Below are 16,930 nucleotides of genomic sequence, written 5' to 3'. Positions count from 1 at the left end.
TCGTCCTCCTCGTGTTTTAAGTTTTATTTAAAGCCGAAGAATCATGTCTCCTGTTCGTACTGACGCACTAGCATCTCCTGTGTTTTTTATGTTTATTTTCGGGCATTTTGATAAGAAAATAATAAAAATCCCCCCCCAGGAAGGGCGAAAAGACGGCGCCGTGTATGTGGGTGCGCGCTGGGAACCTGGCAGAGACCCTCGGCTACCCAGTGAGACCTTTGAGATTAAAACAGAACTGGAACGGAGACCGCAGGGAAATTAGAAAAAAAACCTTAGCAGGAAGCGTCGTGTCCTGATGTCTCTGGGTCCATCCAGGGGTCGGGATCCGCCCGACCTTCAACCAGGAGGTCAGAGGTCACGGCCTTCATCCCCCCCCCTTTTTTTATTTTTATTTTTGCTGTCCCTAAAGAATCCAGGAGCCACGTACCCCGAGCCCATTTCCCTGTGTTTGGCTTGGCCGGGACGGGAGGCCGGGACGGGAGGCCAGCCTCGGCCACTTGGGGGAGGCCCTCAGCGACCTACTATGACCCTCTTTGAATAAAGGTTTTTAAATTTTTTGATTTTTTTTAAAATTTATTATTTTTTTGTTATAGTTTTATACATGTACGCATCACATATATATGTACATATATAATATGTATTATTTTATATATTATTTCATATATTATATTACAATCTCTCATATACTAATTCATATATATTATATTATATTATTTCATATATTATATATTATATTATTTTATATATTACATATTATTTCATGTTATATATTATATTATTTTATTTAATATATTATATATTATTCCATATATTATTGTATATATTATATACTATATATTATTTCATATATTATATTATTTCATATATTATATATTATATTATTTTATATATTATATATTATTTCATATGTTATATATTATATTATTTTATTTTATATATTATATGTTATTTCATATATTATTGTATATATTATATATTGTTTCATATATTATGTTATTTTATATATTATATATTGTTTCATACATTGTTATATATTATATATTCTTTCATATATTATGTTATATTATTTCATATATTATATATTATATTATTTCATATGTTATATATTATTTCATATGTTATATATTATATTATTTTATTTTATTTATTATATATTATTTCATATTTTATATATTATATATTATTTCATATATTATGTTATTTTATATATTACATATTACTTCATATATTATGTTACATTATTTATATTACATTACACATATAACATATATATAATTTTAATTTTTATTTTTTACTGTATGGAATCCAGGGGCTTTTCTCCTCGGGGCTGCACTCCCAGACCCGTTTTATACTTTATTTGTAAACAGCGCCTCACTGAGCGGCCGAGAGCCTCACTCGGCGGCGGAGGCCGGCCTCGAACCCGCGCGTCCTCCGGTCTCAGCCTCCCCAGTAGCGAGGTTCCGAGCGTGGCCGCCGCGCCCGGCTCTGAAGAGCTTTTATTAAACGTCCGTGTTTGCGGCCCCAGGAGCACGAAGCGAAGGGACGGAGGCCGCGGCGGCCATTACGTTAGACAAAGCCGATTCAGCAGGACGGGGCGGCCCGGCCGCTGCCTCCCGGCTCCAGCTCCTGGACCTCGGCCACCGCGCAGTCCTCGGCCTCCCACGGCACCTGCGAGGCCGGAACGACCCGGTCGGTCTACACCGGCTCCGTCAGCCGACGTCGGTCACCTAGGACTCTGCGGGCCGCCTGGCAGAGACCCTCGGCCACTCGGTGGGACCCGATCTCCGAGTTCAACCTTTTTATACTCCCAGGAGGGGGAACGATCCTGCCGCGTGCCCCCCACGCTGGGCCGCGCGGTTCCTCCCCGGCCTCCACCCGCGGCCTCCCCGCCTCCTCCAGCGAGGCCGGCCTCCCCGGCCTCCACCCGCGGCCTCCCCGCCTCCTCCAGCGAGGCCGGCCTCCCCTACCAGCGGGCCGGCGCGGGCCTGGCCGGGCGCGGGGTCTCGCACGCGGGGGATGGGCGGGCAGACCCTCCGCAGCGGGGAGAACCTGGGGGGAGGGCCAGGTCAGGTCGGGCTGGAGGCCCGGGCTGGAGGCCGGCCTCCGCGTCGAGACCCTCGGCCACCCGGCGGGACCCGGCTGCAAACTTAACAGTAAATAAATTAGGGTGAGGGGTGACTGGGTAAAACGCCCCCGGGTTTGACCCTGGCTGCAAACTTGGCGGGAAAGCAGGCCGAGTGCCCGGATGAGCAAAGGTCCCGGATGCAAGCGGGGCGCGCGGAATGCCCGGATGCACCCCCCTCCGCCCCCCGCCGCCCCGCCCCTAAGCTGCGGCGGATGCCCGGATGCCGGAAGCGCCCGACGCGATGAGTGAATGCCCGGATGCTGGCGGGTCCCGCCCGGAGGGCGCCGGATGCCCGGATGCACACTCAGCGAGCGCCCGGAGGCGTCAATTCCCCGGATGTCCCTTAAAGGGGCCGCGCTCACCGTCTGCAGAGCAGCAGCGTCGCCAGCGCGGCCGCCAAGGCCGCCGCCGCCGCCGCCGTCGCCGGAGCCCACCAGCCTCGGGCCGCGGGGCCGCACCCTGCGCAAAGATGGCGGCGCTCCGCGTCACGGGGTTGGAAACAGAGTCTCGAGGAGGGGCCGAGGGTCTCTGCTAAAAGCGCCCAGGCCGGACTCTCAAGTCCTGGGCGGCCGGCGCGCGCTCTGTTTAAAGGAAAGTCTCAAGAGGTGGCCGAGGGTCTCTGCTATAAGTGGCCAAAAATGGCCTCCGGCCTGTGATACTTAAAAAATAATAAATAAATAAATAAATTACTGAAAAAAATAAGTTAAAATAATAAATAATGCCCGGTGTGGCGGCGCACGCTCGTCATCCAGGCATTCGGGAGGCTGAGACCTGAAGGATCGCGGTTCGAGGCCGGCCTCGGCTACTTAGCGAGGCCCTCGGCAACTCAGTGAGACCCGGTTTCAAAATAAAGAATAAAAAATAGGGCAGGGGGGGAGCTCGGAGGTTGATGCCCCTGGGTTCCATCCCCAGACCCACAACAAATAAATAAATAAGTAAGTAAATAAATAAAATAATAAAATTAAATAAATAAAATACTAAAATAAAATAAATAATAAAATGAAAATATAATAAATAATAAAATGAAATAATGAAATAAAATAATAAAATGAAATAAATAAAAATAAAATAATAAAATAATAAAATAAAACAATAAAATAAAAATAAAATAATTAAATGAAAATAAAATAATAAAAATAATAAAATAAATAAAAATAAAATAATAAAATAAAGAATAAAATTAAAATTAAATTAAATTAAATAAGAATGCCGGGGCAGGTCCCCGCCGGGTGCCGAGGGTCTCTGCTCACCGAAGCGCTGGGCCACGCTCCACGCGCTCTGGGCGTCTCTGCTCAGCGACTTGGCTTTGATTCTCACCGTGAAGGAAGAGCCGGGGTTGGGCAGCTGGAAGGAGCAGGTCCGCACTTTCTAGAGTTAAAAACAGAAAAAATTTAAAATAAAAATCAAAGACACCCAGGAGTTAAAGTAATATAAAAATTTTAAAAAATAAAGTAATAATCAAAGAGACCCTAGAGTTTACAAAAATAAAATAAATAATAATGAACGAGACCCTCGACTACCCAGTGAGACCTGGTTACAAAATAAAAACTCATCCCCTAAAACTTTAAGAAATAAAATAATAATAAAAGAGACCCCAGAGTTAAAAACAAAAACAAAATAAATAAAATAAAATAATAATGAACGAGACCCTCGGCCACCCAGTGAGACCTGGTTACAAAATAAAAAACTCATCCCCCGGGGCCTGGACTTCCGGCGTTCTAACTGGCCGCTTTGGGGGCACAAACCCGATTTTTCAGGATTTACGGAAATGCCGCGGGCGTCCTCAGAGGGGGCCGCGCGTCTCACCTCGATCAGCTCGTGGGTCCCCGGGTTCTGCAAATAAAAATGGACACTTTTATTTTATTTTTGTTTCATTTTTACTGCTCGCAGCAATGCGGAGCGACACCCCCTACCCATCCCTATTTTATTTTTCTGGTTGGAAACAGGGTCTCACTGAGGGGCCGAGGGGCTCTCTCATTACTATTTTATTATTACATTCTTTTGCTATGAGCTATTAATTTAGCGTTAGTTTTCATTTTATTATTAATTCTCATTTACATTTTATTTTTATTATTTTTGGTGCCAGGCTACAACCCGGCCCCCCGGCCTGTATTTTATTTTCCATTCGTCCTCGGCCCCGGCGCCCTCACCCTCCGGATCCGCAGCTCGTACTCGAAGTCGCCGCCGAAGGCGGAGGCGGGCGCGGCCCAGCGCATGGCGGACAGCGACGCGTTGCAGGTCGCGGTGAGGTTGGGGGTCGCCAGGTCCTCTGGGGGGGGGGGCGACGCCGGGAATAATTAATGTCGTATTAAAAATAAAATAAAAGGACCCCGCGTCGGCGGCGCGCGCTTTGTCATTTTATGCACCCGGAAAGGGCAGCGAACAGGGAGGAATATTACGCAGCCCCCAAGAAGGACGGAGAAAGGCGAGGAATAGTACGCAGTCGCGAAGAAGGGCAAAGCGCCTGGGCGGGGGCCGGGTCCGCCATGTTGCCGGGTTCGGCCTCACCGATGTCGCCCAGAGGCGCCGCGAACTCGGCGCAGGGCACCGCCGCGCCGCGCCCCGTCCCGTTCACCAGGACGATGGCGACGCCGGGGTCCCGCGAGACCCCCCGGAAGCGGCAGCCCGTGTTGACGCCGCCCGGGCTCGTGACGTAATGTCCACACTCGCGGAACGACTCGCTTCTGCAAAGATGGGAAATTAAAAATAATTAAAAAAAAAAAAAGGCAGACATTTTGGAGGCCCGGAGGCCGAGGCCGAGGCCGCCCGGGGAGGCCGCGCACCTGGGGTCCCGGCGGAAGGCGCGGAACTGCACGTCGGCGGGGGCGGCGCCGCCCACCGCCCAGGTACACGTCAGGAAAACCGCGTCCTGCACCCGGCAGCGCAGCCCGGAAGCGCCCGCCGCGGGGTCCCCCGCTGCCGATGGGAAAATGACGTCACCTTTGGGGGTCACCCCCCACCCCGAGGTGCGACGTCACCCAGGGGCGCGGATCCCGGGCCCACAGACAGCTCGTTTTTGTGGATATTTGTGACAAAGGCGAGGAGTATTATGCAGCCCTGAAGAAGGACGGGGGAAATATTACGTGGCCCGGACAAAGGGCGGGCTCGCATCATTTCCCGGGAAAGGGGCCGGAAGTGGAGACTCGCGTCACAGGCGGACTTCCTTCCCCCTGCCTGACCTGGCTCGGGGAAGAGAATGGAGGCCGAGAACGGAGGCTGCTCCACGGAGACCGTGTAGTTGGTGACCTCGCAGCGCGGGAGCAGCTCCTCATAGGAGCAGTACTTGTTCTCGGTCGCCTGCGGAGGACGCAGAGACGCCGAGATGGCTGCTGGGAACAGACTTTTTTTACATATCTAGCCGCATTTAGGTATTTCACAACAAGTAAATAGTATGCAGCCGGGAAGAAGGAGATTGCTGAGGAATATTATGCAGCCAGGAAGAAGAATTAAATGATGTAATCGGCAGTAAAGTGGGCGGGGCCTTCACCGCGTTCGACGCGGCTCACCGTCTGGTAATGGCCGCCGGGCGAGGTCTCGCAGGCGACCCCGGACACGTTGGCGCCGACCTCCCACGTCAGCCTCCGCGACTCGGGGTCCATCCTCAGGTTCTTAATGGGTGGGTTTGGGCCTGAAAATAAATTAGATATTAAAAATTTAAAAACAGGATTTCGAAGGCCAAGGCCGGAAGTTAGAGGCCGGCCTCAGGCATTGAGTAGAGACCCTCGGCCACCCAGTGAGACCCTGTTTCGGAATAAAAATTTAGAAAACAGCACCTACCCTGGGCGGACGCGAGGAAGAGCGGGAGCCACAGCAGCGCCATGACCCGGAGGCCGAGGACGGAGGCCGGACTCAGATGCGACCCCAGAGACCCTCGGCACCCGACTGGGACTTTTTTATTCTTTTTTTTTTTTTTTTTTACAAGTAATAGAGACCTTCGGCCACTCAGCGAGACCCTGTTTCCAAATAAAAGTAATATGAGGCTGGCGACGGGGCTCAGGACGAAAAAAGAAAATAAAATTGAAAAAAAAGAAAAAGAAAAACAGGGAAACTCGGCCGGAATCCGGGAACCGCCGCCAGCCCCGCCCGGCCCGGAATTTTCCTCTCGACACTGTTTTTTATTATTTTATTTGGAAGCAAGGTCTCACTGGGTGGCCGAGGGTCTCTTTATTTCAGGGGGTGAAGAAAGGGTCTCACTAGGTGGTTGAGGGTCTCTATTATTATTATTATTATTATTATTATTATTATTATTAAAATTAAATTTTAAACAGGTCTCAGTAGGTGGCTGAGGGTCTGTTGTTTTTATTATTTAATTGGAAATGGTCTAATTGGGTGGCTGAGGATTTATTATTAATTATTATTATTATTCAATTGGAAAAAGGATCTCACTGACTGGCTGAGAATCTATTATTATTATTGATGTTGTTGATGTTATTTAATTGGAAACACGGTTTCACTGGCTGGCTGAGGATCTATTATTATTATTATTATTTACTTGGAAACAGGGTCTCTCTGGGTGGCCGAGGGTCTCTTTACTTGGAAACAGGATCTCCCTTCACTCACCCCGCGGTTCCGCAGCCCCGCTCCCTTTTCCTGGCTGTATACTAGTCCATATGGGGCTCACCCCCAGGTTGGTTCCTCTCCTTCTCGGATCCCAGGAAACGAGCATTTCGGGGTCACCTGCTTCCCTGTGACCTGTGACCCCTGAGAGTGACCTGTGACCCCTGAGAAGCACAGACCCCGGGGTCACTCGCTCCCCTGTGACCTGTGCCCCTGAGAGTGACCTGTGACCCCTGAAAAGCTAACAACCCGGGGTCACCTGCTTCCCTGTGACCTGTGACCCCTGAGAAGCCCAGACCCCGGGGTCACTCGCTCCCTTGTGACCTGTGAGCCCTGACAGTGACCTGTGACCGCTGAGAAGCTCAGACCCTGGGGTCACCCGCTTCCCTGTGACCTGTGACCCCTGAGAGTGACCTGTGACCCCTGAGAAGCTAACAACCCGGGGTCACCCGCTTCCTTGTGACCTGTGACCCTGAGAAGCCCAGACCCCGGGGTCACTTGCTCCCCTGTGACCTGTGACCCCTGAGAGTGACCTGTGACCCCTGAGAAGCCCAGACCCCGGGGTCACTCGCTTCCCTGTGACCCCTGAGTCCCAGGGCGCCCTGACCTCGAGCTCCGTCTAAAAGCATGAAGGAGGTCGAGCAGGGCGGAGGCGGCCTCGGACACTCGGCCAAAGAGACCCTCGGCTACTCAGCGAGACCTTGTTTCCAAATTAAATAATAAAAAAATAAGAATTAAATATAGCCGCGCGTGGTGGCGCACACTTGTGATCCCCGCGCTGGGGAGGCTGAGACAGGAGGATCGCACAGGTTCGAGGCCGGCCTCGGCTGCTTAGTGAGGCTCTCGGCAACTCGGTGAGACCCTGTTTCCAAATAAAATATAAAATAGGTCTGGGAGTATAGCCCAGAGGTAGAAAAGTCCCTGGGTTCTACCCCCAGAACCACAAAAAATAAAAAATAAGAAAAAATAAATAAATAAAAGGAAACCCTTAAAAAATAATTAAATAAAATTAAATAAATTAAATTACATTAATAATTAAATAAATAATAAATAAACAAAAATAAAAATAAGAAACAAGTTAAATAAATTAAATAAAATTAAATATGTATTAAATAAATAATAAATAATAAAAATAAGAATTAAGTAAAGTTAAATAAATTAAATTGAATAAGTAATTACAATAAATAAATAAATGATAAAATAAATAAATAATAAATAGTAAAAAAATAAGAATAAAATAAAAATAATAAATAAACAATAAAATGATAAATAAATAAAATTGAATTAATTAAATAATTAATTAATTAAGGAATTTTTTTTAAATTAAGAATTAAAAAGAGCTTGGGGGCCCTGACCTGGGCGGCTCGTCTTGGCTCCTTTCCCGCCCTCGGTGTCCGGCGAGGCTCGTCCTCCAGACCGAGGCGGGCGTCTTTCCTTGGAAAAACAAATAATAATAATAATAATAACAATAATAATAACAATAATGTTTCTTTTTCTCAAGGAGACGCTCCCCTCCTCGCCCTCCCCAGCCGGCTCCTCTGGCAACAATCGCCGCTCGCTCCGGGAACCGGGTTGAGCAACTTCCTTCCATAGTAAATTAAATCTGCTTTGAAAAAATAAATATATATATATAAAGAGTGGCGGTTTCAAGGGGGCCCGGAAACCTCCAATGGGCGGTTTCAAGGGGGCCCGGAAACCTCCACCAGGGCCGGGCTCCGCGCTAAGACTCGGCAGAGGAGGATTCGCGGGCATTGAGGCTCCGAGCGACACCCCGGCCCTGTTTTATTAATATTAATATTAATATTAATATTAATAATAATGTTAAATTTGGAAACAAGGTCTCGCTGCGTTGCCGAGGGTCTCAATAAATTGCCAAGGGCTTTGCTAAGTGGCCGAGGGTCTCAATAAGTCGCTGACGGCCTCCTTACGTTTCCCAGGGTCTCGTTAAGTGGCCGAGGGTCTCAGTAATTTGCCGAGGGTCTCACTGAGTTGCTGAGGGTCTCAATAATTTGGGGAGGGTCTCTCTAAGTGGCTGAGGGTCTCATTAATTTTTTGAGGGTCTCAATAGGCTGCCGAGGGTCTCAACAAGTCGCTGAGGGTCTCGTTAATTTCCCGAGGGTCTCGCTGAGCTGCTGATGGTCTCGTTCAGTGGCCGAGGGTCTCACTGAATGGCGGCGCGCGGCCGGGTGGACTCCAGGGACAGTGCTCGGCCTCAGTTCTTATAAGCATAGAGACCCTCAGCACCCCAGCGAGACCTTTTTTTTTTTTTCTTTCCTGTGCTTATCCTTCCAGCCAGAAATAAGATTTTTATTTTTTTACTTTTTATTTTTATTTTATTTTTAAATTTCCCCACAAGATGGGCTAAGGTTTTTTTTTTAATTTTATTATTTTTTATTTTTTATTTTTTAATTTATTTCTTCCCCCACAAGATGGGCGGCCTTTTAGAATTGCGACACCGGGCACCTGGGTCCGCCGGGGCGATGGCAAACCCGACCCTCAAGCCGCGGAAATTATCTCTGTTTATTTTCTTGACCCGAAGGAAGTGTTTTGAAAGATGCGGGGGTTTCCTGGTCCACTTTATCTACAAATGTTTTGAAATCGGAGCTTTTTTTTTTTCTTTCTTTCTTTCTTTCTCTCTGACCCAGGGCCATGCAACCTCCCAGCTCCTGTTGCTATCTCCATTTTATTTATTTTTAATTTCATTTATTTTTTTAAACTTAACATTATTTTTGTTTTATTTTATTTTTATTTATTTCAAGTACTGTGGATGGAACCCAGGTTCATTCTTCCTCCGAGCGACGCCCCCGCCCGGCTTTATTTAGATTTTGAAACAGAGTCTCGCTGAGTGGCCGAGGGTCTCTTTCCCCGCGGCCAAGGCCGGCCTCCACCTGCCAGCCTCCCGTCTGGGCCTCCTAAGGACCTGAAGTCGGAGATTAGGGATTTATTTAATCATTAACGCGCTATCCAAATACCAGGCTCGGAATTGTTTCCCCGACTTCCTAAGCTCAAGCAGAAATCAGCTAAAAATAGGATTTTTTTTTTTTTTTCCTGAGAGGAGGGAAAAAAAATAAAAAGAAAGAGGGGTGGGCGGGGAGAGCGCGCGTTTCCTCTCAGGATAAACACGCGGTTGTGTGATATTTGTGTTTCTACAGAAACGCGATCCTGTGAAGGCTGCCAAAAATAAAAATAAAAAAATAAAGGAGACCCTCGGGGACTCTAAAATGCCCCCCCCCCCCCATTAAAAGGTAGCGGGGCCTTTAAGAGGCAGAACCGAGCGGGAGGAAGCGAGGTCACCGGAAGGAGTGACCCGGATGTAATGCCATGGGAGGCATAACCCGGAAGTGAAGCCGTTTTGAGCCGGCCTGGAAAGTGAGGGCATTCGAGCGCGGGCCGGAAGTGAGGTCACTGGGGGCGGGGCCAGGACGATCCTGTCCACTTCTCGGCCTCTTTTCCTTTAATTCTTCCTTTTTGCGATTCTTCTTTCTTTTTTATTTCTTTTTATTTTTTTTAACTTTAACCTTTTTTTTTTTAAAGTTAATTGCAACCTAGCGGCTTATTTCTTTTTCTCTTTATTTATTTATTTTTTTTGGGGGGGCGGGGGTCTGAGGCTGGAACCCAGGGGCAGCGACCTCCGAGCTCCGCCCCCAGCCCTATTTTTATTCTTTATTTGGTAACAGCGTCATCTTCTGCTACTTTTTCTTTTATTTTACATTACAAAAACTTTTTTTTAAAAAAAAAAATAATAATAAAAATTTAAAAAAAAATCTCAACCCGGGTGGGTGCTACCGTAAGGAAAAAGCAGCGGCAAACAAACAAGAAAACTTCCAACATGGAGGCGGGGTCCCTGCTCTCCGGGGCCGCCAGCATTCTGGGGGGAAATCTCAGGAAATTTCCTTCACCGCCAGGATTTCTTCGTTTTCTCCTTTCCCGCCTCCGGGCGCCAGATCCTCCCAGGCCACCTACGGGACAAACAAGATGGCGGAGGCCCGGCCGCCCCGGTCGGCCTCCATCCCCGGCCTCCATCCCCGGCCTCCGCCTACCGGGTGCTCCTCGGTGACTTTGTCTCTGACGTGCGGGACGTCGGGGAACAACGCGCGGGATCCCGCGAACCTGGGGAGACGGGGGCGAGGGCTGGAGCCCGGCAGCCTCCTTGGAGGCCGAGGCAGGAGGCTCCCGGGCTGCAGCACAGAGACCCTCGGCCACTCAGGGGGACCGCGCTCCCGGAGACCCGCGAGAAAGGCGATGGCGGCGGGGAAGGCGATGGCGGCGGGGAAGGCGATGGCGGCGGGGAAGGCGATGGCGGCGGGGAAGGCGATGGCGGCGGGGAAGGCGATGGCGGCGCACCTTCTGACGGCCAAGCCGAGGAGCAGCGCGCTCCCGAGGGCGGCGGCCACGAGCGCGGGCGCGGGCGGGGCGCGGGCGGGCTCCGAGCCTGCGGACACGCGGGGCGGCTGGGTCATATTTACAATTTATTTACCTTTCTTTACTATCCATTCATTCCTCTATATTACGTGTTTGCTATTTATTTGTTTCTACTTATGTATTATTATTATTATTATTATTATTATTATTATTATTATTATTATATGTGTGTGGTACCGGGAAGAATCCCCTCTATGTCTAGGCCACGCCCCCAGCCCCATTTGTTATTATTATTTATTATTATTATTTATTATTATTAGTAGTAGTAGTATTGTTATTATTATCTGTGTGTGGTACCGGGAAGAATCCCCGTCTATGTCTAAGCCACGTCCCCAGCCCCATTTGTCATTATTATTATTATTATTAATTACTATTATTATTATTATTATTATATGTGTGTGTGGTACCGGGAAGAACCCCCGTCTATGTTCAGGCCACGCCCCCAGCCCCGTTTCTTATTATTATTAGTATTAGTATTAGTATTATTAGTAGTATTATTGTTATTATTATATGTGTGTGGTACCGGGAAGAACCCCCGTGTATGTCTAGGCCACGCCCCCAGCCCCGTTTCTTATTATTATTAGTATTAGTATTATTAGTAGTATTATTGTTATTATTATATGTGTGTGGTACCGGGAAGAACCCCCGTCTATGTTCAGGCCACGCCCCCAGCCCCGTTTCTTATTATTATTAGTATTAGTATTAGTATTATTAGTAGTATTATTGTTATTATTATATGTGTGTGGTACCGGGAAGAACCCCCGTGTATGTCTAGGCCACGCCCCCAGCCCCGTTTGTTATTATTATTATTATTATTAATTACTATTATTATTATTATTATTATATGTGTGTGTGGTACCGGGAAGAATCCCCGTCTGTCTAGGCCACGCCCCCAGCCCCGTTTGTTATTATTATTATTATTAATTACTATTATTATTATTAATTATTATTATATGTGTGTGTGGTACCGGGAAGAATCCCCGTCTGTCTAGGCCACGCCCCCAGCCCCATTTATTATTGTTATTTATTATTATTATTATTATTATTATTATTATTATTATTATTATTATATGTGTGTGTGGTACCGGGAAGAACCCCCGTCTATGTTCAGGCCACGCCCCCAGCCCCGTTTATTATCGTCGTTGTTATTATTACTATTATTATTAACATCGTCATTATCATTGTTGCCGTCGGGGCCGGAGCCCAGGCCGCTTCTTCCCCCTCGCTCCGCCCGGCCATATTTTATTCTTTATTTGGAAGCCTCTAACGGCTGAGGCCGGCCTCGAACCGCGGTCCTCGGGTCTCAGCCTCCCCGGGGCTGGAATCACCGGCCCGCGCTCCCTCCTCTTCCTGGCTGGGGGCGGGGCCTCGGTGGGCGGGGCCTCGGGTGGGCGTGGCCTCGGGTGGGCTGCCTGGCACCTCTGGGGCTTCCCGCTCTAAAGAGAGTTCCTGGGGCGTGGCCTGGGAGGGGCGTGGCCTCTGCGTGTGGGCGTGGCTAACACCTCTGGCACCTCGCTCTTAAGGGCCCAGGAGATGGGCGTGGTCTGTGAGTGTGGGCGTGGCTAGTCTTGAGGGCGTATCCTATGAGGTGGGCGTGTCTCCAAGACTGACATGACCTCGGAGGTGGGCGTGGCCCTGGCGGTGGGCGTGACTAACCTTTGCACGTTGTTCTCTAAAGGGAGCCTTGAGGGCGTGTCCTAGGTGGGCGTGGCTAACGTCTCTGACACCTCAAGCTCTAAAGGGAGCTCTTGAGCATGGCCTAGGAGAGGGCGTGGCCTGGGTGGGCGTGGCCCCAAAGAGGGCGTGGCCCAGGAGGTGGGCGTGGCCAGAGGCTTGGGTACCTCACACTTTCAAGGAGACTGTTGAGAGCGTGACCTAGGAGGGCGTGGCCTCGGATGAGAGGGTGTGTGAGGGGGCGTGGCCTAGACACCGGGCTGGTCTCGGAGGTGGGCGTGGCCAGCCCCTTTGGGACTTCAGCTTTGAAGGGAGCTGTTGAGGGCGTGGCCTAGACGATGAGGGTGTGGCCTCCTGTGAGGTGGGCGTGGGCGTGGCCTAGAGGATGAGGGTGTGGCCTGGGAGGTGGGCGTGGCCTGGTCGGTGAGGGTGTGGCCTAGGAGGTGGGCGTGGCTTGCCCTTTGGGATCTCACACTGTAAAGGGAGCTTTTGAGAGCGTGACCTAGGAAGAGGGCGTGACCTAGGAAGAGGGCGTGGCCTGGGAAGAGGGCGTGGCCTGGGAAGAGGGCGTGACCTAGGAAGAGGGCGTGGCCTGGGAATAGGGCGTGGCCTGGGATGTGGGCGTGGCCAGCCAGTTTGGGGCCTCAGGCTTTGACGGGAGCTGTTGAGGGCGTGGCCTGGTCGGTGAGGGTGTGGCCTAGGAGGTGGGCGTGGCCTGGTCGGTGAGGGTGTGGCCTAGGAGGTGGGCGTGGCCTGGTCGGTGAGGGTGTGGCCTAGGAGGTGGGCGTGGCTTGCCCTTTGGGACCTCACACTGTAAAGGGAGCTTTTGAGAGCGTGACCTAGGAAGAGGGCGTGGCCTAGGAAGAGGGCGTGGCCTGGGAAGAGGGCGTGGCCTGGGAGGTGGGCGTGGCCAGCCAGTTTGGGGCCTCAGGCTTTGACGGGAGCTGTTGAGGGCGTGGTCTAGGGGTGAGGGCGTGGCCTGGGTCGTGAGCTTGTCCCGCCCTGTGGAACCTCCCCCTCAGGGGCTGTGGGCGTGGCCTGCGGGGGGCGTGGCCTCGCCCTGTCCATCACCCGGCGACTCACCGAAGCGCTGCGGGCGGCTCCAGGCGCTCCAGGCCCGCAGCCTGGCGTCGGCCGCCCGGACCCGCACGGCCTGCGGGGCGCGGGGCGCGGGGCTCGGGAAGGAGAACTGCGTGCGCGCGGGGCTGCCCACGCTGATCTGCAAGGGACGCAAGGTAATGCAGCCCGGGAGGCCGAGGCCGGAGGACCCCGGTTCGAGGCCGGCCTCCGCCACTCAGCGAGACCCTCGGCAACTCAGTGAGACCCGGTGTCAAAATGAAGAACGGGGCAGGGGGGGCTGCCCGGAGGTCGAGTGACCCTGGGATCCATCCCCAGACCCGCAAAAAAAAAATAATAAAATAAAATGAAATGAAATAAAGTGAAATAAGAAAATTAAATTAAAATAAATAAAATAAAATAAAAAAGTGAAATAAAAATAAAAATAAATTAAAATAAAATAAATAAAATAAAAATAGTGAAATAAATAAAATAAAATAAAGTGAAATAAAAAATTAAATAAAATCAAAAGAAACAAAAATGAAATAAAATGAAATAAAGTGAAATAAAAATTAATTTAAAATATAAAATAAAACAAAATAAAATAAAGTGTAATAAAAAATTAAATTAAAATAAAATAAAATATAAAATGAAATGAAATGAAATAAAAATAGTGAAATAAAAAATAAAATTAAAAAGTGAAATTAAGAATTAAAAATAAAACAAAACGAAATGAAACAAAATGAAATAAAATGAAATAAAACAGTGAAATAAAAAATTAAATTAAAGTAAATAAAATAAAAAAACAAAGCGAAATAAAAACTTAAATTAAATTAAATTAAAATAAATAACATAAAACAAAATAAAATAAACACAAAATAAGATCAGATTAGGAAAATAAATGATATAATAAATAAAAAATAAAATAAAATAAAACAGGACAGAAGAGGAAGGGAACGGAAACATTAGATGGCGATAAAATTTTTACAAATACCTCAAGAAAGTCAGGAGCAAGAGGGGACCCCCCCGCGAGGATTCCACCAAGGGCCAGAGACCCCCCCCCCTTTATGGGGATTCCTAAGGGGTCAGCAGGGCCCAGAAATTTCAGTTTTCACTTACCGGTGGGTTGTGACTGCTGGGCTCAACATTCTGGAGGGGGAAAAAATATATAAACATAATATATTTCCTTAACATTTAATTTGCACATTTTTGCATATTTGCATAATGTACTTGACTAGCCTAATATAATATACACAATATACTGAACATACATAAAAATATCAGAATCATGTTTAAATACATAATTAGCGGAATAGCAAAATAACTAAATAGATTGGTAGGTAAATAAGCAGACTGATAAATAAACAAGCCGGGCGCAGTGGCGGGTGTCCTTCCAGGACTCGGGAGGCTGAGACGGGAGGCCGGCGGGGTGGAGGCCGGCCTCGGCCCCGGAGCGCAGAGCCCCTCGGCCACCCATCGAGACCTCGTTCCCAAAAGAACAGGAGAAAAGTGGGGCGGGGGCGCAGCTGGGAGGCGGGGCGCCCCAGCTTCGATCCCCAAGACCCCCGGCCCAAGCTAAAGCGGCGGCGGGGTCAGGGCCGCAGACGCGGGCGCCCACCTGCCTCTGCACGTCCAGCTGGTACTCCACGTCCAGGCGGCCCAGCCGGGTCTTGGTCCTCGGCTGCTCCCACGCCACCCGGCAGTGCGAGGCGTTGCACCCCACGCTCACGTCGTGCGGGGGGCTCATGCGCTCTGCGGGCACCGGGCACACCCGCGTCTCAGGAGGGGCGCCCCAACAGCTCGACCCTCACACCTCGACCCCAATATCTTGACCATAACCCTTTGACCCCAACATCTTGACCCCATGACCCCCACCACTTGGCCCCAACATTCTGACCCCAACAACTTGACCCCAACATCTTGACCCCAACATTCTGACCTCAATATCTTGACCCTCACACTTTGACCCCAACATCTTGACCCTCACACTTTGACCCCATTATCTTGACCACAACATTCTGACCCCAATACTTTGACCTCAATATCTTGACCCTAACACTTTGACCCCAACAACCTGACCCTAACACCTTGACCCCAATATCTTGACCCTAACACTTTGACCCCAACATCTTGACCCTCACACTTTGACCCCAACAGCTTGACCCTAACACTTTGACCCCAACATTCTGACCTCAATATCTTGACCCTAACACTTTGACCCCAAAAATCTGACCCTAACACCTTGACCCCAATATCTTGACCCTAACACTTTGACCCCAATAGCTTGACCCCCGACATTCTGACCCCAATATCTTGACCCCAACATTCTGACCCCAACATATTGACCATAACACTTTGACCCCAACATCTTGACCCCAACATCTTGACCCCAATATCTTGACCTCAATATTTTGACCCCAACAGCTGGACCCCAATATCTTGACCTCAATATTTTGACCCCAACAGCTGGACCCCAACATTCTGACCCCAACATCTTGACCCTAACATCTTGACCCTCACACTTTGACCCCAACATCTTGACCCCAACATTCTGACCCCAACATCTTGACCCCAACATTCTGACCCCAACATCTTGACCCTCACACTTTGACCCCAACATCTTGTCCAACATGTGTCCCAGCCCAGGGGGGTCAGGGAGTCTCAACCCTCGGGTGGCCTTGCTGTGGTGGAGCTCGCCTGTCATCCAGGACTTGGGAGGCCGAGACGGGAGGCTGGCAGGTCGGAGGCCGGCCTCAGCCACTGAGCCAAAAAACCCTCAGCCACCCAGTGGGACCCTGTTAACAAAAACCAATTCTTATTTTTATTATTATTTTTTTTTTTGGTGTTACTGGGGGTGGCACCCAGAGGCTTTCCCCAGACCTATTTTCCTGCTCTTTTTTCGGTGGTGTCCCCGCCGCGGGCGCAGCTCGGGGCCCTCTGTCGCTGTTACCGATGCGCTTGGTCGTCGTGAATACGTCCAGAAACTGGATCCGCGTCTCCCCGCTGGTCCCGTTCACCAGGAAGAAGATGTGGAAGTTCAGGTCTGAGAGGTCGCTCACGTGACAGCCCAGGTGGGTCCCCGCGTCGCGCACGTAG

General features: G+C 49.4%; 1 protein-coding gene across 1 annotated transcript; it reads right to left on the bottom strand.

The window, feature by feature from the left end:
• Positions 1 to 1,581: 1,581 nt before the first annotated feature.
• On the bottom strand, positions 1,582 to 5,945 carry LOC308279429 (interleukin-3 receptor subunit alpha-like; the record flags this gene model as incomplete). Its single annotated transcript, XM_080719532.1, has 11 exons — positions 1,582 to 1,668; positions 1,968 to 2,049; positions 2,488 to 2,584; positions 3,376 to 3,493; positions 4,276 to 4,394; positions 4,634 to 4,809; positions 4,909 to 5,041; positions 5,086 to 5,182; positions 5,300 to 5,422; positions 5,632 to 5,753; positions 5,903 to 5,945. 11 exons carry the CDS (start codon positions 5,943 to 5,945, stop codon positions 1,582 to 1,584), a joined length of 1,197 nt encoding a protein of 398 aa, XP_080575658.1.
• Between the last annotated feature and the right edge of the window lie 10,985 nt (positions 5,946 to 16,930).

This window comes from Muscardinus avellanarius (assembly GCF_963383645.1).
Source record: "Muscardinus avellanarius genome assembly, chromosome: X".
Taxonomy (NCBI): Eukaryota; Metazoa; Chordata; class Mammalia; order Rodentia; family Gliridae; genus Muscardinus; species Muscardinus avellanarius.
Note: the sequence above shows the minus strand (reverse complement) of the source record. Positions and strands in the feature narration are given on the sequence as shown.